Below are 27,907 nucleotides of genomic sequence, written 5' to 3'. Positions count from 1 at the left end.
TAATGGGTTCATAAATTCTTGCTTTGACCTGGCTGACAGGCAGTGGGGGGAGCAAGAGAATTTTAATAGGGGCTGGCAGCCTGAGATTATTACTGATACAGCACAGAGACACATAAAACAAATCTGTAATATTATTTAAAACATAAAAACAGATTTTCCTTTAATGTGGACTCAGGTCAAGTGGATACAAGCGGACGAGATCGCGGATACAAGCGGCAGAAATGAGCTTCCCCCGAAGGGTGGCTGGCCTCTCCCTTAGAGATAGGGTGAGAAGTTCGGCCATCCGGGAGGAGCTCAGAGTAGAGCAGCTGCTGCTCCACATCGAAAGGAGCCAGCTGAGGTGGTTCGGGCATCTGACAAGGATGCCCCCTGGGCGCCTCCTGGGTGAGGTCTTCCAGGCATGCCCCACCGGGAGGAGGCCCCGGGGCAGACCCAGGACATGCTAGAGAGATTATATCTCTCGGCTGGCCTGGGAACGCCTTGGAGTTCCCCCAGATAAGCTGGAGGAGGTGGCTGGGGAGAGGGAGGTCTGGGCCTCTTTGCTTAGGCTGCTGCCCCCGCGACCCGGCCTCGGATAAAGCGGATGAAGATGGATGGATGGATGGTGGACTCAGGTCTGGTAGGATACAGCACTTAGTTGTTTTGGGTGTTGGTGTTAGTGTGGCAGACGCAAAGTTCAAGGAGAAGAGACGGTTTGTCTGCTTGGCTGACAAATAAAACCGGTGAAACTGTGAGACACACTTTGACTTATTGTGGCTGCAAAATTTTAAATTTTGTGGGTTTTTTTTTTTTTTTTATCCTTCCCTCTCTGTAACTTCTGCCTTCATTTTTAATGCACGTCTCAGGAGTTTGCTGTGGACACTGAGAAGAATAGTAGCACGTGGAACAAAAGGAAAACATTTCTACACTGTGAAGTGTTTGGTCAAACTGAGGCACTCGGTATAAACTGTAGGCAAAAAGTTTCATTTTTAAAGTTATGAACAAACTTTGATGGAGTGACATGAAGCACAGTAAAGTAGCTCTTTTTTATGTTTTTGTGGATGAATTTCTTGGCCCATTTAAAAATCCTGCCTATCCTGCCCACTCCAGCCTAGCAGGGGGCAGTATTGCTCCTACATGTTTAAAAGAATAAAAGAAGAGTCGTAGCAGCCTGCAGTGACGTCATCGCTTCCTGGTTATTATTTACTTTCATTTTATGTCTTTGTGAAGCTGCAGATGATTGTCTCCGTGTAGAGGTGAGTAAGGCCTACGGTTCACTGCTGGGCTCTGACTCTGATTTGCTTCACTCAGAGCGGTGAGTTTGTGACACTCAGAATGAGGAGAAATCTTTTTTTTTCTGCAGGTTTCTGTGCTTCAGCTGACTCTGTGATGTCGCTGTGTGAGAACAAAGTGGAGCTTCCTCCTCCCTCTAAAGCCACTCTGTGTGGAGACGAGATCACCAAAGCTCAGAGGTCAGATGACTTTCTTTACTGCCAGGGACTCTTCTGCATGCTACAGCTCTGCATTTAAATCACTGCACCATCATTTTTATTCACATGTAAAACTGTGTGTGTGAAGCCCAGAGAAGCAGCACAGACCCCACACAGCCCACCGTGAACCTGAACCCAACTGTATGTCCGTGATGAGCGACCAATCAAATGAGCGCTATATTGATTTCCAACAAGGAGCACAGGAAACAAAGTGAGTTTTTGTCAGCATTAAAACTTAACAGTTACGCTGAATATGTGACCTTTGAAACATTTATCAATATTTTATCAGGATACGTCAGAGAAAACAATCTCCTAAACCTGAACTCGTCTGTGTGTCCACGATGAGCAGCAGCTCAAATGAGCGATATATTGATTTCAAACAAGCACCAGTGGAGACAAGGTGAGTTGTTTAAATTTAAATTTATTTAGGCCAAAAATCTATCAAATCTACCTGCCCTTTGTGGAAAAAGTACTTTCTCCTAAACCTAATAACTGGTTGTGCCACCCTTGGCAGCGTAGACTGCAGTCAAGTGTGTGCCAGAAACATGTAAATTTTACAAAGAAAAGGAGGCAAATACTTTTCAAACCACTGTATTTATTTATTATATTATTTTAATCTGTGACAGTTAAACTGAATTTGTGACCTTTGATACATTTCCTATTGTTCCCCGGACCCAGCTGTGTGTCAATGATGAGCGACCAGTCCAATGAGCGACATATTGACTTCAAACAAGGATCACAAGACACAAAGTGAGTTGTTGTCAGCATTAAAACTTAACAATTTATTCTCTATTAAAATGTTTTACAGTTAAGCTGAATGTATGACCTTTGATACATTTACCGATATTTTATCAGGAAACATCGGAGAAAAAAATCTCCTAAACCTGAACCCGTCTGTGTGTCCACGATGAGCAGCAGCTCAAATGAGCGATATATTGATTTCAGCCGAGATACAGAGAACAGTCAGAACCTGCCTGCTAATGAAGGGTAAGGATGGAAAGCTACCAGAAATATTTAACTGGACTTTAGCAAATAAAACATTTTAACCAGGAGTTAATTAACTTCATGCTGTTCATTGTAATTATGTGTTTTCTTGCCCATATGCAGCTGGTTATCCTTCATAAAGAACTGGATCATGGATGCGATCGTGAATTTATTACAAAGATTATTTGTGAAACAGTAAGTCGTTGCATTACATCTTACTAATTATTCATTGTTTTTGTCTCTACAGAGCTGCAAGGAGACGAAGCATGTGGTTGAGAATGTTGTGACTAAAAGAAACCTGAACATAGAGATGTAGTGGTAGCACATCTGTCCACCAAGCCAGACATCAGCTGTTTACAATAACATCTGTCACTCACTGCAGCCAAGGGGCATCTTTTCTTCTTCATTTAACCTTATCTGCTGTTATTCAGGTTACAACAGATACCAGCATCTTCTGAACCTGATTCATCAGCACCCACAACGTGCGATGAATCTGTTCTTCATAACTCCAGCGATGAACTCGACTCTGTTAACGAGGCGTAAGTACTTCAGGATGATAGTGAAAACTGAATACTAGCGCTCATCTTAGTGAAACGTTGAAGTTTCCAGTATAACCAGTCGGAGAACCTAAAGAGGAGCAGTAGGAGGTTGTAGATGACTTGCTTCAGAGAACTTCAGAAGTTTACAGTGAAGGAGGGGGAGTTAGTGCAAGCTGTTAGGACTAGACCCAGCTGAGGATGCTGAAAGCTACAGAAACCTGTTAATTCTTAAAAGCTTCAGCATCACTCACTGCTCACAGTCACTCACATTCACTGTTTGAGACCAAATGTTACTAGATGGACCTTTGCCTTGTGGTTGTTTTTGTGTGAACAGATATGATGGGAGCTAATTTTTCACAATTCTTCCAGATTTGACGAGGAAAGTACAGAGGCTCCAAGTGATCAGCCTGCCCAGCAGCATCAATCACATCCGGACTCAGTCTTTATCTTTATGGTGTGTACAACAACTTCTTTTACATGTGTTTTATTCTCAGTCATCTCCATGCTGCACTTGTGTCTGATGGTCATTGTGATGATTTAAATCTGGTTTCATTAATTGTTATATCCTGTTCAAGCTGCTGGAGGACAACATTATCACTTTTGTGAAAAATGAGCTGAAGAAGATCCAGAAGGTGTTGTTTCCAGATAACTCAGAGAGTCAGATGGAGGAAGAGATGCTGCTGGGGGGCGAGGGTGAAGAACACAAGAACAGAGAGGCATTGGTGAAGCTCGCCCTGCATTTCCTGAGGAAAATGGAACAGAACGGCATGGCTGACTATCTGCAGAACAGTAAGTAAAATGAGCCTGATCAGTAAATGTGACAGATCATTGCAGTCATTTATCAGTGTTTTCATGGATGAGCAGTTGACAGAAATTGCACATTGTACTATATTTGATCTGTTTGGGTGCAATTATTTAAAAATTCAGTTCCTGAACCATATACCGATTCTGTCTTTTATTTAGAAAATTCCTCACTTAGCACATTAGCACTCATCACATTAGCAGTTTTGGTCCTAACCCCCCCCCCAAAAAAAACCCTAATAACTGATTTTTGTGAGTGTAGAAATTCTTAAATAGGGCTGTGCAATATCATATTGTCTATGGTAAATATAAGTTAGTATGTGATATAAGGGTCGCATCATGATATAATTTCTACAGCAATGCAATTTAAGTTCCCTAGTGCATGAGACAAACCCAGGCATGTCTGCAAACTGTCAGCATCTAATAGCAATATAGTACCAAAGAAACAACGCTGCCCAAAAAATAACAAAGGAACAGGTTAATTCAACTTCTGGGGATTGTTTCAACTGCTTTGATGTTCAAGAAATAACAACAGGTGTACTAGAAGGGGAACAATGAGGCAACACCCAAAAGGTGGAGAAACTGACATTTTTCTCTCCTCATCCTTTCTGATGTTTTTTTTTTCACTGGTTTTGGATTTGGCTGGGGTCAGCGTCACTGGTGGTCCATATCCAGACCATTCAGAGACCTCCTATGCACTGAGTGGTCTTAGTTTTTTCACTAACTATGGCTGCCCATCTCTGAACCTGGTCTCAGTTTTTAGTTTACTTCCTGTTAAAAGTGAGTTTTTCCTTCCTACAGTCACCAAGTTGTTGCTCAAGGGGGCCGTTTGATTGTTGGAGTTTTCTCTGTATTATTGTAGGGTCTTTACCTTACAGTATAAAACAGGGGTGGGCAACTCCAGGCCTCGAGGGCCGGTGTCCTGCAGGTTTTAGATGTGTCCTTGATCCAACACAGCTGAATCAAATGGCTAAATTACCTCTTCAACATGTCTTGTAGTTCTCCAGAGGCCTAGTAATGAACTAATCCTTTAATTCAGGTGGGTTGAACCAGGGTGATATCTAAAACCTGCAGGACACTAGCCCTCGAGGCCTGGATTTGCCCACCCCTGGTATAAAATATAAAGCGCCTTGAGGTGACTACTGTTGTGTTTGGCACTGTATAAATAAAATTAAACTGCTTGGCGGGACATGGGCCCCCTGGCACTGTTGGGCCCCTGCTGCGGGGTGGATGGCACTTGGGTCTCGGGTCTGTGTGCCTGGAGCTCAGACTGCTCTGGTGGAGCCTGCGGGGCTCTCCTCTGCTCTTCTCTGAGTAGGGGTTGCGGTTGTCCCTGCAATGGCCGTCCTCGGGCTCAGGCTCTCTCTCCCTCTCCTTCTGTTAACTTTTTGACAGTTTCTCTTTCTTGTTATGTAAAATATGTTTCATAATGTGATATTATTGTGCAGTTCCTAAAGAATTACCAGTTTTAGTTACTTTAGGTGTTGTTAAAATAAAGTATTTAGCAGTTGTTTTATACTGAAATTTCCAGTGAAAACACTACCTGAGCTACATTTATGCTTACGTGTCACTACTATTGCGCTGCTGCTGCTGGTACCTTGTTTCAGTAGATTTAGACTTCAAATTAGGTGGTCTATAATTGGTTACAGTAACACATTAAAAAAGAAGGATATGAAATGTCCTTTATTTACTTGCACTTATAAATTGCGCTGCCTGCAAGGATCAATAAAATGCTCAGTATCTTTTTTTAAGGAGTTTTGTCACATGACACCATGCAGAGGTTGCTCAAGTGTCATCCACCACATTGGACTTGAATCACAGTTGCTATGGAAAAATGTGAAAATAACCTAGGTTACACTCTCATTCCCAAAATAGGAACTGAACATTTTAGATTAAATGAGAATCTCTTCTAAGTGTATCCAATAACACTAAACGAACAAGAAATTATACTACACTGTTTTTTTTGGGGGTTTTTTTCAAATTCGTTTTTTTTTTTTACTTTAATTCTTAAATTACTGGTTCATTTACTCTTTTATTGATAACAAGAGAAGAACCATAACAGCATATTCTGTTGTACTTCATTATATTTCTGCTACCTTCTGAATTCTTCTGCCATTATTATCCCAAGATGGGAAAATAACAGCACCTACTGTTCACAAGGCATATACAGTACTGTTACAACTGTAAACTTTGTTTGTGCTTTTATTTGGTAGATTTTTGCTCACTGATGCAATTTCTGTCCATTTAGAACTTTTTGCTCCACAATGTCAACGTAAACTTAAAAGTAATCTGAAGAAGAAGTCCCAGTGTGTGTTTGAGGGGATCGCTAAAGCAGGAAACCCAACCCTTCTGAATCAGATCTACACTGAGCTCTACATCACAGAGGGAGGGACTGCAGAAGTCAATAATGAACATGAGGTCAGACAGCTCGCAACAGCATCCAGGAAGCCAGACAGATCAGAAACAACAATCAGACGAGAAGACATCTTTAAAAAGTCACCTGGAAGAGATGAACCAATCAGAACAGTGCTGACAAAAGGAGTGGCTGGCATTGGGAAAACAGTCTTAATTCAAAAGTTTACGCTAGACTGGGCTGAAGAACAAGCTAACCAGGACATCCAGTTTACATTTCCATTTACATTCAGAGAGCTGAATGTGTTGAAAGAGAAAAAGTTCAGCTTGGTGGGACTTGTTCATCACTTCTTTACTGAAACCAAAAAAGCAGGAATTTACTGGTTTGAACACTTCCAAGTTGTGTTCATCTTGGATGGTCTGGATGAGTGTCGACTTCCTCTGGACTTCCACCGCAGTGAAACTCTAACTGATATTACACAGTCCGCCTCAGTGGGTGTGCTTCTTACAAACCTCATCAGGGGGAAACTGCTTCCCTCCGCTCATGTCTGGATAACCACACGGCCTGCAGCAGCCAGTCAGATTCCTCCTGAGTTTGTTCAGATGGTGACAGAAGTCAGAGGGTTCACCGATGAACAGAAGGAGTACTACTTCAGGAAGAGATTCAGAGATGAGGAACAGGCCAGCAGGATCATCTCCCACATCAAATCATCACGAAGCCTCCACATCATGTGCCATATCCCAGTCTTCTGCTGGATCACTGCTACTGTTCTGGAGAATATGTTGAAAACCAGAGAGGGAGGAATATTACCTAAGACTCTGACTGAGATGTACATCTATTTCCTGGTGGTTCAGTCCAAAGTAAGGAAGATCAAGTATGATGGTGGTGCTGAGACAGATTGTCACTGGGGTCCAGAAAGCAAGAAGATGATTGAATCTCTGGGAAAACTGGCTTTTGACCAGCTAGAGAAAGGAAACCTGATCTTTTATGAATCAGACCTGACGGAGTGTGGCATTGATATTAGAGCAGCCTCAGTGTGCTCAGGAGTGTTCACACAGATCTTTAAAGAGGAAAAGGGGCTATATCAGAACCCAGTGTTCTGCTTCATCCATCTGAGCGTTCAGGAGTTTCTGGCTGCTCTTCATGTCCATCTGGCCTTCATCAACTCTGGAGTCAGCGTGCTACCAGAGGAACAAACAGCATCTCAGACATCTGAAACGCCTAAAAATAAGATTGTAAAAACAGACTTCTACCAACGTGCTGTGGACAATGCTTTGCAGAGTCCAAATGGACACCTGGACTTGTTCCTCCGCTTCCTCCTGGGTCTTTCATTGCAGTCAAATCAGGATCTTCTAAAAGGCCTGCAGACACAGACAGAAAGCAGTTCAGAAACCAATCAAAAAACAGTCCAGTACATTAAGATGAAGATAAGTGAGAATCTGTCTGCAGAAAAAAGCATCAATCTGTTCCACTGTCTCAATGAACTGAATGACCGTTCTCTAGTGGAGGAGATCCAACAGTCCCTGAGTTCAAGAACCCTCTCTGTGGATAAACTGTCTACTGCCCAGTGGTCAGCTCTGGTCTTCATCTTACTGTCATCAGAAAATGATCTGGATGAGTTTGTCCTGAAGAAATACTCTGCTTCGGAGGAGGCTCTTCTGAGGCTGCTGCCAGTGATCAAAGCCTCCAAAAAAGCCATGTAAGTACACAGACAGGTACACATTTATTGAAAACAGGAAAGCAGCATTTCTTTTGTTTCAGTATTTAAAAATCTGTTTGTTTGTTTTTTCACATTCTGTTTTTAGACTGACTGACTGTAACCTCTCAAAGACAAGCTGTGAAGCTCTGACTTCAGTTCTCAGTAACCCAGTCTCTAGTCTGCTTGAGCTAGACCTGAGTAACAACACACTGCAGAATTCTGGGGTGAAAGCACTTTCTGTTGAACTGGGGAGCCCACACTGGAAACTGGAGACTCTAAGGTATGAATAAATAATATAAATAACTGATATGGTCAGATCAGACATGTAACAATCTTTAACCTGTGAAAAAACAGGTTATGGAATCACAATGAGTGTCATGTGTCCTCCCTCTTTCATCCCTAACTAAGCACCATCCTTTACAAATTTTTCAGCTCGGGATACTGAAAATAGAAAATGAAAATAAATTGGACTTGTGTTGTTTTCTTGTTCGGCAGACTGTCAGGCTGTCAGATTACAGAGGATGGCTGTAGGTATCTTGTCTCAGCTCTCAACTCTAACCTTACCCACTTGAAAGAACTGGACTTGAGCTACAATAATCCAGGGGACTCAGGAGTACAACTGTTGTCAGATGGACTAGAGCATTCGTTACGAAAGTTAGAAACTCTGAGGTCAGTTCTTATGATTATTTTTAATTTTTCTCTTTTTGGTATCTTTGTTTCCTTTTTGAGGATTTTCAGTGTGTGCAAAAAACTCTGCTCTTTACATATTCAATTCAATTTTATTTATATAGCGCCAAATCACAACAGCAGTCGCCTCAAGGCACTTTATATTGTACAGTAGATACAGAGGAAAAACCCAACAATCATATGACCCCCTATGAGCAAGCACTCTGGCGACAGTGGAAAGGAAAAACTCCCTTTTAACAGGAAGAAACCTCCAGCAGAACCATGCTCAGGGAGGGGCGGGGTCATCTGCTGCCACTGGTTGGGGTGAGAGAAGGAAGACATGATGAAATACATGCTGTGGAAGAGAGACAGAGGTTAATAACAGATATGATTCAATGCCGAGAGGTCTATTAACACATAGTGAGTGAGAAAGGTGACTGGAAAGGAAAACTCAGTGCATCATGGGAATCCCCCAGCAGCCTACGTCTATTGCAGCATAACTATGGGAGGATTCAGGGTCACCTGATCCAGCCCTAACTATATGCTTTAGCAAAAAGGAAAGTTTGAAGCCTAATCTTAAAAGTAGAGATCGTGTCTGTCTCCCGAATCCAAATTGGAAGCTGGTTCCACAGAAGAGGGGCCTGAAAACTGAAGGCTCTCCCTCCCGTTCTACTTTTAAATACTTTAGGAACAACAAGTAAGCCTGCAGTGTGAGAGCAAAGTGCTCTAATAGGGTAATATGGTACTACAAGGTCATTACGATAAGATGGGACCTGATTATTTAAGACCTTGTATGTGAGGAGCAGGATTTTGAATTCAATTCTGGATTTAACAGGAAGCCAATGAAGGGAAGCCAAAACAGGAGAAATCTGCTCTCTCTTTCTAGTCCCTGTCAGTACTCTTGCTGCAGCATTTTGGATTAACTGAAGGCTTTTCAGGGAGTTTTTTGGACATCCTGATAATAATGAATTGCAGTAGTCCAGCCTAGAAGTAATAAATGCATGAACTATTTTTTCAGCATCACCCTGAGACAGGATATTTCTAACTCTCGAGATGTTGTGCAAATGGAAGAAAGCAGTCTTACATATTTGTTTAATATGTGTATTGAAGGACATGTCTTGGTCAAAAACGACCCCAAGGTTCCTCACAGTGTTACTGGAGGCCAAGGTAATGCCATCTAGAGTAAGAATCTGGTTAGATATCACATTTTTAAGATTTTCAGGGCCAAGTAAAATGACCTCAGTTTTATCTGAATTAAGAAGCAGAAAGTTAGCGGCCATCCAGGTCTTTATGTCTTTAAGACATTCCCGCAGTTTAACTAATTGGTGTGTGTTATCTGACTTCATGGACAGATAGAGCTGGGTGTCATCAGCATAGCAGTGAAAATGTATGCTATGACTTCTGATGATGCTGCCTAAGGGAAGCATGTATAATGTAAACAGAATTGGTCCTAGCACTGAACCCTGTGGAACTCCATAACTGACCTTAGTGTGTGAAGAGGACTCTCCATTTACATGCACAAATTGGAGTCTATTAGATAGATATGATACAAACCACTGCAGCGCAGTACCTGAAATACCTACAGTGTGCTCTAATCGTGCTAATAGAATATTATGCTCAACAGTATCGAACGCTGCGCTGAGGTCTAGCAGGACAAGCGGAGAGATGAGTCCACTGTCAGAGGCCATAAGAAGATCATTTGTAACCTTCACTAAAGCTGTTTCTGTGCTGTGATGAGCTCTGAAACCTGATTGAAACTCTTCAAATAAGCCATTCCTCTGCAGATGATGTTAGCTGTTTGACAACTACTCTTTCGAGGATTTTTGATATGAAAGGAAGGTTGGAGATTGGCCTATAATTAGCTAAGACTGCTGGGTCTAGAGATGGCTTTTTAAGTAAGGGTTTAACTACTGCCAGCTTGAAGGCCTGTGGTACATAGCCGATTATTAGAGATGAGTTGATCATATTTAGGATTGAAGAATTAATTAATGGCAGGACTTCTTTGAGCAATTTTGTAGGAATGGGGGTCTAAAAGACATGTTGATGGTTTGGAGGAAGTAATTATTGAAGTTAACTCAGAAAGATCAATTGGAGAAAAATAGTCTAACTTAACATCAATGGTACTAAGAGTAGCTGTAGATAATATTACATCTGCGGGATGATTATTGGTAATTTTTTCTCTAATGATAAAAATTTTATTTGTGAAGAAGTTCATGAAGTCATTACTAGTTAATGTTAAAGGGATGGTTGGCTCAACTTTTTGTTTTTGGAGCTCTGACTTTTTGTCAGCCTGGCTACAGAGCTGAAGAGAAACCTGGGGTTGTTCTTATTTTCTTCAATCAGTGATGAATAGTAAAATGTTCTGGCTTTGCGGAGGGCTTTCATATAAAGCAACAAACTATTTCTCCAGGCTAAATGATGATCCTTTAAATTTGTGACACGCCATTTCCTCTCTAGCTTACGAGTTATCTGCTTTAGGCTACGTGTTTGGGAACTATACCACAGAGTCAGGTACTTCTGATTTGAGATCTTAGTTTTCACAGGAGCTACAGTATCCAGAGTCGTACGTAGTGAGGAGGTAAAATTATTAACAAGATAATCGACCTCTGTTGGAGTAGCGTTCAGGTAGCTGCTCTGCTCTGTATTGGTACAGGGCATTGAAGATGATAACTGTAGGTGGATTATATTCTTAAACTTAGTTACAGCACTTTCAGAAAGACATCTACTGTGATAAAGTCTACTCTCCACTGCTGTGTAATCAATTATTGTAAATGTAAATGTTATCAGGAAATGATCAGACAGGAGAGGGTTTTCAGGAAACACTGTTAAATGTTCAGTTTCTATGCCATATGTTAAAACAAGATCTAGAGTGTGATTAAAGTGGTGGGTGGGTTCTTTTACATTTTGAGAGAAGCCAATTGAGTCTAATAACAGATTAAATGCCATGTTGAGGCTGTCACTTTTAGCATCTACATGATTGTTAAAATCACCCACAATAATTATGCTATCTGAGCTGAGCACTAAATCAGATAAAAAGTCTGAGAAATCAGACAAACTCTGTGTAAGGTCCAGGTGGACGATAGATGATAACAAGTAAGACTGGTTTCTGAGGTTTACAGCTGGGGTGGACAAGGCTAAGCATCAGGCTTTCAAATGAATTAAAAGTCTGTCTCAGTCTTTCGTTGATTGATAGGCTGGTGTGAAAAATTGCTGCCATACCGCCCCCTCTGCCTGTGCTTCGAGATTTCTGGTAGTTAGAATGACTCGGGGGTGTTGATTCATTTAAACTAACATAATCATCCTGCTGCAACCAGGTTTCTGTAAGGCAGAGTAAATCGATTTGCTGATCAATTATTAAGTCATGTACTAACAGGGACTTGGAGGAGAGAGACCTAATATTTAATAATCCACATTTCACTGTTTTACTCTTTGTTTCAGATGTGGATACTGTATTGTTCTTTCTTTGTGATTTTTTTATGTTTAAGTTGTTTATTGCTGGTTTTTAGTTTTTCGTCTGTTTGGGAGCTGACACAGTCTCAATGGAAATGGGGTTTTAGGGGGGTAACAGGAGGAGAGAAGCTGCAGAGAGGCGTGTAAGACTGCAACTCTGCTTCCTGGTCCCAACTCTGGATAGTCATATTTTGGGGGGTTTAATAAATTTGTCCATATTTCTAGAAATGAGAACTGCTCCATCCAAAGTGGGATTAATGCCGTCTCTCCTAACAAGACCAGGTTTCCTCCAGAAGGTCTGCCAATTATCTATGAAGCCCACATCGTTTCTGGGACACCACTCAGACAGCCAGCAATTTAAGGAGAACATACGGCTAAACATGTCACTCCTGGTCTGATTGGGGAGGGGGAGTCTGACATTGCCACAGATTTTCATATAGCCACAGATTTATTGAAGGGGGGATGCCTTACAATATAAAGTGACTTGAGAACACTGTTGTTGTGATATGATGCTGTATAAATAAAACTGAATTAAATTGAATGTTGTGACTTTGAGGACTAGCTGTGGGAGTAAAACAGCACAGCAGAAAACTTTATCGATCCTTTAAAAGCAGATACAAGTACCAACATTTTTATATTTGGCCATCTGGAGCCATTTGAGTTACTTCATGATTGCTAATGGCATATAGAGCACTTAACCACAGTATACATGCTTGCATAAATCAAATATATTTATTCAATTTATGGGTACATGGTTTTCTTAATTCAGTTATTTATACAAGATATTATCTAAAAATTCTCTCAGTGCCTTTTAAATCACAAGGTATGAATTCTGAACTAGTGCTGTCCCCTGAAAAGTTCAGCTTACTGTGCTTTACCCTTACCTAATTTGATCCTGTGTAAATTGTCTGGGATGTGATTTCAACAAAACATCTACCTGTATTTGTACATCACTATGACCCTCATAGAAAATTATGGGAAAAAATGTATTGTACAGTAGAGTTTGTAAATAATCTGAGCCTATTATTTACAAATAATCTGAGACTTTTAAAGTATCTGTATAAAAATGTATGATTTGACAGTAAGATAACTTAAAAGCCAATTTTGTTTTCTAATATGTTGCGCCAGACCCTAAACACTGCTCAAAATCTACTAAGGGATTCATGCAGAGGAACAAGTACAATGTTCTGGAATGGCCATCTCAGTCCCCAGACCTGAATATTATTGAAAATCTATGGTGTGACTGTCCATGCTCGGAAACCATCAAACCTGACTGAACTGGATATGTTTTGTAAAGACGAAAGGTCCAAAATACCTTCAACCAGAATCCAGACTCTCATTGGAAGCTATAAGAAGTGTTTGGAGGCATTATTTCTGCAAAAGGAGGATCTACTAAATATTGATGTAATTTTTCTGTTGGGGTGCCCAAATTTATGCACCTGCCTAATTTAGTTTAAGTAACTATTGCACACTATTGCTGATCCAAACAACCAATGATTTATGAAGGAAAAACATGAAAATTATCAGGAGTGCCCAAACTTTTGCATACCACTGTAGTTGATAAGATTTTATGCTCATTTTTAGATTATTTGTTTATTCAAACCAATCATTGTGTCCTATTCATTATTGTCTTTTCAGACTGAGTGTCTGCAACCTGTCAGAAAAAAGCTGTGAAGCTCTTTCTCCAGCTCTCTCCTGCCAGTCATCGAGTCTGAGAGAGCTGGACCTGAATAACAACAACCTGAAGGATACAGGAGTGAAGGCACTGTCCACTGGACTGGAAAGTCAACACTGCAAACTGGAAACTCTCAGGTTAAGATTAGCCTCTGCAATCAGTATTTACACTGTGAATTAAGATGACTGTTTCTCTGCTTACATTGTTATATTATAATATTTATTTTTATTACGTTTTCTATTGGGACACCTGATTATTGGTTGAAGTTAATGGTCTGGATTATAATTAAAGAAACAAAATGTGATGATAATAATCAGCTTAATTAAATGATAGATCACAGTACGTCAGCGTTTTGTTGCTTTAGTACTACTCTCCACTGCTGTGTAATCAATTATTGTAAATGTAAATGTTATCAGGAAATGATCAGACAGGAGAGGGTTTTCAGGAAACACTGTTAAATGTTCAGTTTCTATGCCATATGTTAAAACAAGATCTAGAGTGTGATTAAAGTGGTGGGTGGGTTCTTTTACATTTTGAGAGAAGCCAATTGAGTCTAATAACAGATTAAATGCCATGTTGAGGCTGTCACTTTTAGCATCTACATGATTGTTAAAATCACCCACAATAATTATGCTATCTGAGCTGAGCACTAAATCAGATAAAAAGTCTGAGAAATCAGACAGAAACTCTGTGTAAGGTCCAGGTGGACGATAGATGATAACAAGTAAGACTGGTTTCTGAGGTTTACAGCTGGGGTGGACAAGGCTAAGCATCAGGCTTTCAAATGAATTAAAAGTCTGTCTCAGTCTTTCGTTGATTGATAGGCTGGTGTGAAAAATTGCTGCCATACCGCCCCCTCTGCCTGTGCTTCGAGATTTCTGGTAGTTAGAATGACTCGGGGGTGTTGATTCATTTAAACTAACATAATCATCCTGCTGCAACCAGGTTTCTGTAAGGCAGAGTAAATCGATTTGCTGATCAATTATTAAGTCATGTACTAACAGGGACTTGGAGGAGAGAGACCTAATATTTAATAATCCACATTTCACTGTTTTACTCTTTGTTTCAGATGTGGATACTGTATTGTTCTTTCTTTGTGATTTTTTTATGTTTAAGTTGTTTATTGCTGGTTTTTAGTTTTTCGTCTGTTTGGGAGCTGACACAGTCTCAATGGAAATGGGGTTTTAGGGGGGTAACAGGAGGAGAGAAGCTGCAGAGAGGCGTGTAAGACTGCAACTCTGCTTCCTGGTCCCAACTCTGGATAGTCATATTTTGGGGGGTTTAATAAATTTGTCCATATTTCTAGAAATGAGAACTGCTCCATCCAAAGTGGGATTAATGCCGTCTCTCCTAACAAGACCAGGTTTCCTCCAGAAGGTCTGCCAATTATCTATGAAGCCCACATCGTTTCTGGGACACCACTCAGACAGCCAGCAATTTAAGGAGAACATACGGCTAAACATGTCACTCCTGGTCTGATTGGGGAGGGGGAGTCTGACATTGCCACAGATTTTCATATAGCCACAGATTTATTGAAGGGGGGATGCCTTACAATATAAAGTGACTTGAGAACACTGTTGTTGTGATATGATGCTGTATAAATAAAACTGAATTAAATTGAATGTTGTGACTTTGAGGACTAGCTGTGGGAGTAAAACAGCACAGCAGAAAACTTTATCGATCCTTTAAAAGCAGATACAAGTACCAACATTTTTATATTTGGCCATCTGGAGCCATTTGAGTTACTTCATGATTGCTAATGGCATATAGAGCACTTAACCACAGTATACATGCTTGCATAAATCAAATATATTTATTCAATTTATGGGTACATGGTTTTCTTAATTCAGTTATTTATACAAGATATTATCTAAAAATTCTCTCAGTGCCTTTTAAATCACAAGGTATGAATTCTGAACTAGTGCTGTCCCCTGAAAAGTTCAGCTTACTGTGCTTTACCCTTACCTAATTTGATCCTGTGTAAATTGTCTGGGATGTGATTTCAACAAAACATCTACCTGTATTTGTACATCACTATGACCCTCATAGAAAATTATGGGAAAAAATGTATTGTACAGTAGAGTTTGTAAATAATCTGAGCCTATTATTTACAAATAATCTGAGACTTTTAAAGTATCTGTATAAAAATGTATGATTTGACAGTAAGATAACTTAAAAGCCAATTTTGTTTTCTAATATGTTGCGCCAGACCCTAAACACTGCTCAAAATCTACTAAGGGATTCATGCAGAGGAACAAGTACAATGTTCTGGAATGGCCATCTCAGTCCCCAGACCTGAATATTATTGAAAATCTATGGTGTGACTGTCCATGCTCGGAAACCATCAAACCTGACTGAACTGGATATGTTTTGTAAAGACGAAAGGTCCAAAATACCTTCAACCAGAATCCAGACTCTCATTGGAAGCTATAAGAAGTGTTTGGAGGCATTATTTCTGCAAAAGGAGGATCTACTAAATATTGATGTAATTTTTCTGTTGGGGTGCCCAAATTTATGCACCTGCCTAATTTAGTTTAAGTAACTATTGCACACTATTGCTGATCCAAACAACCAATGATTTATGAAGGAAAAACATGAAAATTATCAGGAGTGCCCAAACTTTTGCATACCACTGTAGTTGATAAGATTTTATGCTCATTTTTAGATTATTTGTTTATTCAAACCAATCATTGTGTCCTATTCATTATTGTCTTTTCAGACTGAGTGTCTGCAACCTGTCAGAAAAAAGCTGTGAAGCTCTTTCTCCAGCTCTCTCCTGCCAGTCATCGAGTCTGAGAGAGCTGGACCTGAATAACAACAACCTGAAGGATACAGGAGTGAAGGCACTGTCCACTGGACTGGAAAGTCAACACTGCAAACTGGAAACTCTCAGGTTAAGATTAGCCTCTGCAATCAGTATTTACACTGTGAATTAAGATGACTGTTTCTCTGCTTACATTGTTATATTATAATATTTATTTTTATTACGTTTTCTATTGGGACACCTGATTATTGGTTGAAGTTAATGGTCTGGATTATAATTAAAGAAACAAAATGTGATGATAATAATCAGCTTAATTAAATGATAGATCACAGTACGTCAGCGTTTTGTTGCTTTAGTAGCTTATCCAGCCTCATTTTGTGTGCCTCCAGGCTTTCGGGCTGCTTGATCACAAAGGATGGCTGTGCTTCTCTGGCCTCAGCTCTGAACTCCAACACCTCTCATCTGAAAGTGCTGGACTTGAGTTACAATCATCCAGAGGATGCAGGAGTAGAGCTTCAGACTGGAGTAAAGGATCAACGCTGGAAACTGGAAAACCTAAGGTCGATGAGATGACATTATTGTTAATGACTGAGCACAATGGGTGTTGATACACTGGATGTAATTTCTGTTTTTGCATGTTGAAAGATATGGTGCTGATATTTGTCATTTCAGGGTGGAACCTGCTGGAGCAGAGTGGTTGAAACCAGGATTGAAGAAGTGTAAGTGTTTTGTTTTTTTAATTCATAAAGATAAAACAGTAAATATTAAGCTGTCTTTATATTTTGGTGTCATTCTCTTAAGATTATCACTGATATTGTGAAGTGTTAAAGGAACAGCTGGTAGATTAACTCCAGCTGCATTGTCTCTTTTCTTGACAGATCTCTCTAAACTTACAGTCAACACAAATACAATAAACAAAAATCTCAAACTGTCTATGAATAACATGAAGGTGACACATACGAGAAACAACTTCATATATCCCCATCATGCTGACAGATTTGTTGACTGGTGTCAGCTGCTGTGTAAAGATGTTTTACATGGTCGGTGTTACTGGGAGGTGGAGTGGACAGGTGAGGTTGACATATCAGTAAGTTACAGAGGAATTGCAAGGAAAGGAGAACGAAAAAACTGCAGATTTGGAGAGAATCCTCAGTCCTGGAGTCTGGACTGCTCTAATGCCCGCGGCTACACTGTGTATCACAATCAGAGAATATCAGTCATTCACCCCTCATCCTCCTTGTCCCCTTCCTGTGGCCCTAAGCGAGTAGCAGTGTATGTGGACTGTCCTGCTGGCACTCTGTCCTTCTACAATGTCTCCAGTGACTCTCTGATCCACCTCCACACCTTCAACACCACATTCACTGAACCTCTTTATCCTGGCTTTGGAGTCTGGCACCATTCATGTGGTTCCTCAGTGCGTCTGTGTTCTGTGCAGGTAGAAGTATCTCCTTCTGTTAGATAAGCTGTGTAACTGCAGATGCACAGACAAATCTGCAGGCTCTCATGGACTCAGAATCACGTTTAACGTCTACATGAGGGATTTCTTAAGAATTTAAAGATTGTGTCTCATTATTGCAGTGATTCTGTAACTGCTGAGTGTCTTTAGTGTCTTATGTGAACAATTCTGACCTGCCTGGTTGTTTAAAGATAGATGTCTTTCATGTTCACTCTCACTTTTTGTTTGAATATTTGGAGCATCTGTGTATGTTTTATAGTTTCACTTTTTTTTTTCTCTGAAATGAGACAAAATCAAAAACGTAAACTTTGAAGACCAAATGAAACTTTAAACGTTTATTTTACAACACTAGTTTATGTACATAGTATACATGCAGTATTATATAATTGATATAGAAGGGTGTGTTGTAGATATGTATAAATCATTTTATTTAGTATTAGAGGGGAAAAAACAACTCTTGAAATACACCTTCTGTCTTTGTGCTGTCTTGTTAGCACAACTGGTATTAGAAACAGACGACTCTGGAACGTATGTCGTTTTGTATTCAACACAAAGTGGGTTTCCTTGCCACCAGCAAGCTTCAAACAGTTGTTCACTGGTGTTACGGCCTTAGCTGGGCCTCCTCCTGAAGGTGCCTGTGTGGGCGTGTCACACTACCTCTTCTGCCTGAGGTGCCACCTTTCCCTTTTACACAGCTGACTCACGTCAGTAATTAAGGAGATTTAAGCCCAGGGAAAGGTGAGCTCTGGGCCAGAGTGCCGTTGCAGCTAGTGAGCTGTGCGTGTTTGTAGCTAGTGAGCTGTGTGTGTGTTTGTGAGTGGTTACAGCTAGTGAGCTGTGTTATTGTGGTTTGCAGCTAGTGAGCTGCTCTCCTTCTTTTTGGCTTACGTTTTACTTTATTGACCAATGCCTGAGTTTGGTTTTTCTTAAATGGTGATAGCGGCTTGTCAGTCTCTTTTAGTTGAGTTTGAAAGGGAACTTTAATAAAACTCTTTGATTTAACCCTTTTGCCTCCTTGACTCCTTTTTCTGACCCGGTCACTTTTTGTTACTTTCCCCTCACCGCCTAGACCCCTCAGGGGAACGTAACACTGGCACAAACTGCTCAATCCAGAAAAACTAAAACTTTGTGAAATTCACCTCAAATATAAATGTGTTTGTATGGATTTGAATATTGCAAACAGAAATAATGTCCCAGGTTGAAGCTGAGTTGTTGTTAGCAATAAAAGACTACTTGCATAAATACACTGACATCTCAATGCAATAAAGGTTTCTTTAAAAAAGAAAAAAGTGAGTTAAATCCCTTTTTTTGTTTTTTGTAAATTCAATTGCTTTATTGCAATTATAGGACAAAACTCCAAAAACAAACTTGCAAAAAAACAAGCTGAAACTAAAACTAAACTCTAAGAAACCTGGAGACAAGAGACTAGGAGCACAGAGGGAAACACACACAGCATGAGGGGGCGACGCAACACTGACAGAGAGAAAGACAGGGCTAAAATACACTGAGGGATAACAAGGGAATGGGACACAGGAGGAGAGCACAGCTGGGACTTATCACACTTGATGAGACTTTTTTTTTTTTTTTTTTTTTTTTGCCTGTCCCGTTTGGCTCTTTTGCCATCAGAATTATTGTCTAAAGGCAAAGAAAGATGCCCAACGGATTTACTTTGCCAAATGGACCATCCCAGCCTTGCTGTAATGGTCTATTTGATTCACCTTTTGTTTATTTTATTTTCACTTGCTAAATACGGGACAGACTTGACTGGGGAAAAGAAAGGGGAGAAAGAAAGGGGGAAAGAAAAACAGCGGGGAAGAGGGACGGGGATAAAGGGCAAAAAACAAAAACCAACAAAATAAGCAGACAAAAAAAATACATATAACAATCACCTGGATCACCTGTTGAGAAAGAAAAAAGAAAAGCAGAAGAAAAAAAAGGAGCAACATAATAAACAACATCACGATGATCTATGTGATTATAACAGTAAATATTAAACATCATTGTGCAGCACGTAAGATCGACAGCGCACAGTGTGCTTTGAGGTAGGAGCCACAAAGGGTGTAGTTTGTGTGTGTGAGCACCCATGTGTACACCTGTGAGCATGAGCACGCTTGTATTTAAAAGGTTCCTTCATGTAATGATTTGCTAGAGGGTGTGGGGAGCCACAGCTCCGTCCTCCAGGGCATGAAGCAGGTATGGAGGAAATCAAAACTCCAGACATCCAGAGGCCCTCAGAACATAAGAGACCAAGGAAGATCAACAGAGGGGCAACCGTGCCACTATCCCAGAAAGACCTGAGGAGAGCCCCAGATGAGGGGTCACTCAGCAGCCACGGAGCAGAAGCCAGGGGGGATTGCAGGGGGGATTACATTATATATATATATATATATATATATATATATATATATATATATATATATATACATACACACACACACACACACACACACACACACACACACACACACACACACACACAGTGGGGCAAAAAAGTATTTAGTCAGCCACCGATTGTGCAAGTTCCCCCACCTAAAATGATGACAGAGGTCAGTAATTTGCACCAGAGGTACACTTCAACTGTGAGAGACAGAATGTGAAAAAAAAATCCATGAATCCACATGGTAGGATTTGTAAAGAATTTATTCGTAAATTAGGGTGGAAAATAAGTATTTGGTCAATAACAAAAATACAACTCAATACTTTGTAACATAACCTTTGTTGGCAATAACAGAGGTCAAACGTTTACTATAGGTCTTTACCAGGTTTGCACACACAGTAGCTGGTATTTTGGCCCATTCCTCCATGCAGATCTTCTCGAGAGCAGTGATGTTTTGGGGCTGTCGCCGAGCAACACGGACTTTCAACTCCCGCCACAGATTTTCTATGGGGTTGAGGTCTGGAGACTGGCTAGGCCACTCCAGGACTTTCAAATGCTTCTTACGGAGCCACTCCTTTGTTGCCCGGGCGGTGTGTTTTGGATCATTGTCATGTTGGAAGACCCAGCCTCGTTTCATCTTCAAAGTTCTCACTGATGGAAGGAGGTTTTGGCTCAAAATCTCACGATACATGGCCCCATTCATTCTGTCCTTAACACGGATCAGTCGTCCTGTCCCCTTGGCAGAAAAACAGCCCCATAGCATGATGTTTCCACCCCCATGCTTCACAGTAGGTATGGTGTTCTTGGGATGCAACTCAGTATTCGTCTTCCTCCAAACACAACGAGTTGAGTTTATACCGAAAAGTTCTACTTTGGTTTCATCTGACCACATGACATTCTCCCAATCCTCTGCTGTATCATCCATGCGCTCTCTGGCAAACTTCAGACGGGCCTGGACATGCACTGGCTTCAGCAGCGGAACACGTCTGGCACTGCGGGATTTGATTCCCTGCCGTTGTAGTGTGTTACTGATGGTGACCTTTGTTACTTTGGTCCCAGCTCTCTGCAGGTCATTCACCAGGTCCTCCCGTGTGGTTTTTGGATCTTTGCTCACCGTTCTCATGATCATTTTGACCCCACGGGATGAGATCTTGCGTGGAGCCCCAGATCGAGGGAGATTATCAGTGGTCTTGTATGTCTTCCATTTTCTGATGATTGCTCCCACAGTTGATTTTTTCACACCAAGCTGCTTGCCTATTGTAGATTCACTCTTCCCAGTCTGGTGCAGGTCTACAATACTTTTCCTGGTGTCCTTCGAAAGCTCTTTGGTCTTGGCCATGGCGGAGTTTGGAGTCTGACTGTTTGGGGCTGTGGACAGGTGTCTTTTATACAGATGATGAGTTCAAACAGGTGCCATTCATACAGGTAACGAGTGGGGGACAGAAAAGCTTCTTACAGAAGACGTTACAGGTCTGTGAGAGCCAGAGATTTTCCTTGTTTGAGGTGACCAAATACTTATTTTCCACCCTGATTTACGAATAAATTCTTTACAAATCCTACCATGTGAATTCATGGATTTTTTTTTTCACATTCTGTCTCTCACAGTTGAAGTGTACCTCTGGTGCAAATTACTGACCTCTGTCATCATTTTAAGTGGGGGAACTTGCACAATCGGTGGCTGACTAAATACTTTTTTGCCCCACTGTATATCAGAATCAGAATCAGAATGGGGTTTATTGCCAAATGTTGAGCAGGTTTACAACATTAGGAAATTGCTGCGGTGCTTCAGTGCAAACATAGTGTCATAAATAGCACTTAAATAGACATGGAAAAAAACAAAAGTAGGGATAAGAATTAAAAGTGCTACGTGGAAAGATATGTGCATGAGATATACATGAGATATATACATGAGAATAAGAATTAAGAGTGCTACGTTGAAAGGACCCTTTAGGGGTGCAACGATACAACGATACACAAAATTCACGGTTCGGTTCGGTTCGATACTTTGGTGTCACAGTTCGATATTTTTTCGATACAAAAAAATGTTCATGCCTTTTTAATTTGTCATTTATTAAGTTTATAAATATATATTTTAACTCAAAAGTACAGTTTTTAAATTTAACCCTAACCCTTGTGCATGTTTTTTATTTTGACAGCGAATGCGCACCTGCGGACCACTTATGTGCAGCCCTGGTTATTTAGCTCGTCATATTGTAGCCACAGAAATTCTTTTGTCCATGAAACCATAAAGCTTCACTCTCTTTTTGCCTTATAGTCTGATTTGTCATAACTTCTCCGTTTTGTGGTAAGCTTTTCTTTGGCTGTAACTTCTTCACCCTGACCTGTCTTATTTGGCTCAGCAGAACTGAAATGCTTTTACACACGCACTCACATAAGCTCAGCGATTCTCTGCGCGATCAACCTCTCACATGTTTAAGCTTGCTGCGGGAGATTTCACTTGTCATGTTTGCATAGTAAGCTAACGATTAATAAGACGATGTCAGAGGAATTGGTGCACAAATTATCATCACTCACAGATCAGTGCTGTCGCTCTCTATACACAGTTCGCACGATTGCAAAGTGAAAGCAAAAAACAAGCGCAAATTCAAACACGATTTCAATATGTCACATATTGACAGTGGCTCACCGATGCCAATGACATAATTACCCAGCTACATTTCTGAAAGAATGCAAAAGCATTGACATATATTTTTCCTTCCTACAATAGCCGGACGAGCAGGGCAGAGATAGATTTTGGTAGCCCGACTGTAGAGCTGGGCGATATGAGATTTTTTCATATCACGATATGTTTTTTTCATTTCAGGCGATAACGATATCTATCACGATATAAGCCAAATAACTATATTTGTAAGATTTAAATGTGCTGTTGCTCACAAGTAAAATGTGAAATAATCAGCAGCTTGTTTTTAAATATTTATTTCCCATAATAAGTTCAACAGGGTAGATGTACTTAAGGAACATGAGACTTTTTCAGCTAAATAAAGGCAAATATTGCAAACTACACAAAAGGCAGCCGCTAAAGCGTTTAAGTTTCAAAATAGAACAAATGAAACAGACTAAATTGTCAATTCCACTTAGAAATAAAGTATTAATTCTAAAAATAAATCTTAGTTTGTTTTACAGAAGAACAGACAAAACTGACTAACTTTTGTCAATATCAAATAAACTGAGAACTAAAAGGAAATTCTCAATCTCTCCTTGTTGTATAGCTGAGCTTTTCAAACAGTTGTAACAGTTACTTTAGTCTGACAAAAGCCGAATGATGAATTAGCGCTTCCAGTCAGAGACTGAGGCTACGTCCACACGTACACGGGTGTTTTTGAAAACGGAGATTTTCCGTTTTCGTTTTGAAAAATAATCCCGTCCACACATAAAGGCAGAAATGAAGGAAAACGCTGCTATGAACATGCCAAAGCAGCAGGTGGCGCTAGATTCCTAACCGTGCAGAAATGTTGGCCAATCAGAAGTCTAGAAGCCTCGGTGGGAAAAAGTAAACAAAGCTGGGGCATAGAAGCAGAACCGAGTCGTATGTGTGGAGGGACAGTAACTGTGTGTATATGTAAGCATTTAAACACTGCAGAGAGTAGAATTAACAGTAACAGTATTGTAGAAATTCATTTCACCGAAACAATAACGTGGCGCACAGTGTGACGCATGCACCAGTTTATTGTATTTCCAGACTTGCTTTCGGCACAATTTACAGTGCGCGCTACTCTGTTTTTTGTCAGACTTGAAATAGCCGAAATACCTTCACACTACGGAACTTCTATGGCTCTTCCGTTCGACAATCTCTCCGGCATTGGAACCATCATCTGTTTTCTCTTCGGTCACGCTCGGTTGATTTTTCTAGTCGGCACACTCATTTCCTCCATTATGCGCTGGCTCCATTACCCCCTGGCTGCTTCCCAAACAAACACACGTGCGGCTTGGCACTTGTGCTGTACGTAACAAGTCACGCGACGTGACGCTGCGGCTGTGATTGGTTCGGCTCTGCGCTACTGAATTTGGATCGGCTGACCTTTTTTTTTTTTTTTTTTTTTTTTTTTTTTTAAGAGGACAAGAGCGGCGAGGTCTATCGCGATAGCTTAATTTCTCTATCGAGTAAAAGTTATATCGCGATACATATCGTTATCGTTCTATCGCCCAGCTCGACCTGACTGAAAAAAATCGCTAGCGATATTGCGAGCCCTGTATCTGATTGAGGAATCACTCATCTTTGGAAAAGAGAGTTTATTACAGAGAAATGTCTCTTTCCAAAATAAAAGCTATACTATCCGCTTCTTCTGGGCTATATTCTCAGCAGCATATTAAACATATAAGGAGAATCATGTGCTAACAGCTGTCTAAATGACTCGGCTAAAGTTAGTAGCATGCTTGCTTGTTTTTGTCTGCTTCCACTTGTCTTTGCACTAGGATGATGTAAATGTGCAGTCATATTCATTGTGTTCCCACTAGTGCTTTCAGGTTAATCTCGTTGAAATGACCTTAACGCCACAACACGGCAAATCTCCGTTAACGAGCTACCGCCGATCGCCCCGTGCATGGGGCTAGACGGCCAACACGTTAACAAGCTAACTGCGCTAACACACTAGTTCCCACCCATGTAATTGAGCATTGCATAGCACATCCAACATACTGTTTTACTTTAGTCCATGACTCGCTTACCTTCAGGGTCATACGTCACGTGAAAACCAAAATAATTCCAAACGCCAGATCTGAATGAGGGTGAGAGAGGTCCATGTTGCAAGGAGAGCTTAACTTCTGTCTTGCTAGCTTGCCCTGCGCTCTTCCTTCTGACGATGCTGTCTGTGTTGAGCGCTCAGTGGATCTGCGCTCGACAGTGCAGCCTAGGCGGAGTAGTCGAACGCAGATTCACTGAGCGCTCAACACAGACAGCATCATCAGAAGGAAAGTTGATAAAATAAATTACAAATTTTGTATTGTTCGATACATATGCGTACCGAACCGAAAGCACTGTATCGAACGGTTCAATATCGATACGAATATCGTTGCACCCCTAATATATATGTATATATATGTATATATATATATATACATACATACACACACACACACACACACACACACACACACACATACATACATACATACACACATATATATATATATATATATATATATATATATATATGTGTGTATATATATATATATATGTGTGTATATATATATATTGCTTGACTTGCACCATTTTGTGTGCCTGCAGGCTGTCGGGCTGCTTGATCACAAAAGATGGCTGTGCTTCTCTGGCCTCAGCTCTGAACTCCAACCCCTCTCATCTGAAAGTGCTGGACTTGAGTTACAATCATCCAGAGGATGCAGGAGTGGAGCTTCAGGCTGGAGTAAAGGACCAGCACTGGAAACTGGAAACCCTAAGGTTGGTGAGATGACATTATTGTTAATGACTGAGCAGAATTACGGTGGATGTTGATACACTAGATGTAACGTCTGTTTACATGTTGAACGATATGGTGCTTACACTTGTCATTTCAGGGTGGAACCTGCTGGAGCAAAGTGGTTGAAACCAGGTTTGAAGAAGTGTAAGTGTTTTTTTTTTTATTTATTCATGAAAACCCATTTTAAAAATTCATCTGTCTTTTGATTTTGACATTATCAAGTGTCAAGTGAACAGATGGTAGATTTCTGTTTCAGTTTACACACCACAACGGCCACCATATTTCTAAGTTTTTCAGGGCCGAGTACAATAACCTCAGTTTTATCTGAATTTAGAAGCAGAAAATTAGAGGTCATTCAGATCTTTATGGCTTTAAGACATTCCTGCAGTTTAACTCATTTGTGTGTGTTATCTGGCTTCATGAATAGATAAAGTTGAGTCTCGTCTGCATAGCAGTGAAAATGTATGACTGCCACTGCAGTGTAATACCTACAGCCTGCTCTAATTGCTGTAATAAAACAATCAGAATCACAATATTTTATTAATCCCTAAGGAAATTACACAGTTGCAGTTGCTGCAAGACAACAAGGACAGTAACAGTCTGAACTAAATTAAGTAATACAATTGATCGCAAAGTTACTAAATATAAGCAATAGCTCTAATATATATAAATAGCTCTATAATAAATATTACATAGTTTAAATATATGTGATTGACATTTTTGTTCTAAAGTGTAAAACTTTATTTGTCAATTTCAATGTAGAAAATATGCAAAACGGTCTAACTATTGTACTGTGTACTGTGCATCAGATGGAGGAGTTGTACAGTGAGATATGAGACAGGCAGGAATGATTTCCTGTGTAGTTCAGTGGTGCATTATGGGTAATCTCAGTCCTTCACTGAATGTGCTCCTATGACAGGCCAGCATGTCATGGAGTGGGTGGGAGATATTATCCAGCATTGTCTTTATCTTGGATAACATCCACCTCTCTGGTGCCACCTTAAGGGAGCTCCGTCCCCTCAAAATTACTGGCCTTGCACATCAGTTTATGCCCCAGCATGCAACAGCATAGAGAGAGAGGGGCATTGGCCACAACAGATTCAGAGAAAATCCGGAGCGTTGTCCAACAGATGTTAAAAGACAGCCGCCTCAAAAAATGGAGACGACTCTTGCCCTTCCCTTTAACTTGCAGTGGTGTTTTTTAACTCAGTCCAGTTTATTGTTAGTGTGTACTCTGAAATATTGTGGTCAACAGTACTAAATGGTGCACGGAAGTGTAGCAGGACAAGTACAAAAATGAGTCCACCATCAGAGGCCATAAGAAGAGCATTTGTAACCTTCAATAGTGGTGTTTGTGTTTTGTGATAAATTCTGAATCATGACTAACTGATTAATAAATGCAGCTGCATTATGTCTCTTTTTCTTGACAGATTTCTGTGAACTCATAGTTGACACAAACACTATAAACAAAAACCTCAAACTGTCTACAAACAATAGGAAGGTGAGAAACGATCTGATTTATCCTCATCATGATGACAGATTTCTTGACTGGTGTCAGCTGCTGTGTAAAGATGTTTTATGTGGTTACTGGGAGGTGGAGTGGACAGGTGAGGTTGATATATCAGTAAGATACAGAGGAATAGGAAGGAAAGGAGAACGAAGGAACTGCAGATTTGGAGAGAATCCTCAGTCCTGGAGTCTGGACTGCTCTAATGCCCGTGGCTATGCCGTGTATCACAATCAGAGAAAATCACCCATTCACCCTGTGGCGAGAATAAGGCACGGCGGGACCACGGCGTATCATTTAGAGCCATCTTTATTCACATCTCACCACAACACAACCCCAACCCCTGAGTCCCCGTGCTTTAACACGGCAGGTGTGATTGCGGATGCCGTGCAGGTGCGTCCGCACAGCACCGCAGACCACGCCCCACCACACACCCCTCCTCCTCCTCCTCGTCTCCTCCCTGTGGTTCTAAGCGAGTAGCAGTGTATGTGGACTGTCCTGCTGGCACTCTGTCCTTCTACAATGTCTCCAGTGACTCTTTGATCCACCTCCACACCTTCAACACATCACATTCACTGAACCTCCTGGCTGTGGAATCTGGCACCATTCATGTGGTTCCTCAATGCATCTGTGTTCTGTGCAGGTGGAAGAATCTCCTTCTGTTAGAGAAACTGTGTAACTGCAGATACACGGACTCATTGATGAAAGATGCATTTTTGTAACTTTCACTTA

The 27,907-nt window shown here is 40.7% G+C and overlaps 1 protein-coding gene and 1 pseudogene across 2 annotated transcripts; both read left to right on the top strand.

Moving 5' to 3' along the window:
- Nucleotides 1–1,139: 1,139 nt before the first annotated feature.
- Nucleotides 1,140–18,858, top strand: LOC146581752 (uncharacterized). Its single transcript, XM_085286645.1, has 18 exons — nt 1,140–1,235; nt 1,343–1,451; nt 1,558–1,680; nt 1,759–1,869; nt 2,148–2,219; nt 2,325–2,456; nt 2,577–2,648; nt 2,885–2,992; nt 3,362–3,446; nt 3,568–3,781; nt 6,042–7,845; nt 7,952–8,125; nt 8,341–8,514; nt 13,600–13,773; nt 16,356–16,529; nt 16,790–16,960; nt 17,073–17,119; nt 17,279–18,858. The coding sequence occupies exons 2-18, from the start codon at nt 1,369–1,371 to the stop codon at nt 17,860–17,862; spliced, it is 4,302 nt and encodes a 1,433-aa protein (XP_085142771.1). The 5' UTR covers nt 1,140–1,235; nt 1,343–1,368; the 3' UTR covers nt 17,863–18,858.
- On the top strand, nt 18,227–27,907 carry LOC146581751 (stonustoxin subunit beta-like; annotated as a pseudogene). Its single transcript, XR_014888938.1, has 5 exons — nt 18,227–18,231; nt 25,479–25,649; nt 25,766–25,812; nt 27,099–27,429; nt 27,615–27,907. The product of XR_014888938.1 is annotated as a stonustoxin subunit beta-like (transcript).

This window comes from Mchenga conophoros, linkage group LG2, assembly GCF_057382185.1.
Source record: "Mchenga conophoros isolate Kocher_MC1m ecotype Shallow Benthic linkage group LG2, M_conophoros_male_GT1.1, whole genome shotgun sequence".
Classification (NCBI taxonomy): Eukaryota; Metazoa; Chordata; class Actinopteri; order Cichliformes; family Cichlidae; genus Mchenga; species Mchenga conophoros.
The sequence above is the reverse complement of the archived record's forward strand: the minus strand, read 5'-3'. Positions and strand labels throughout refer to the sequence as shown.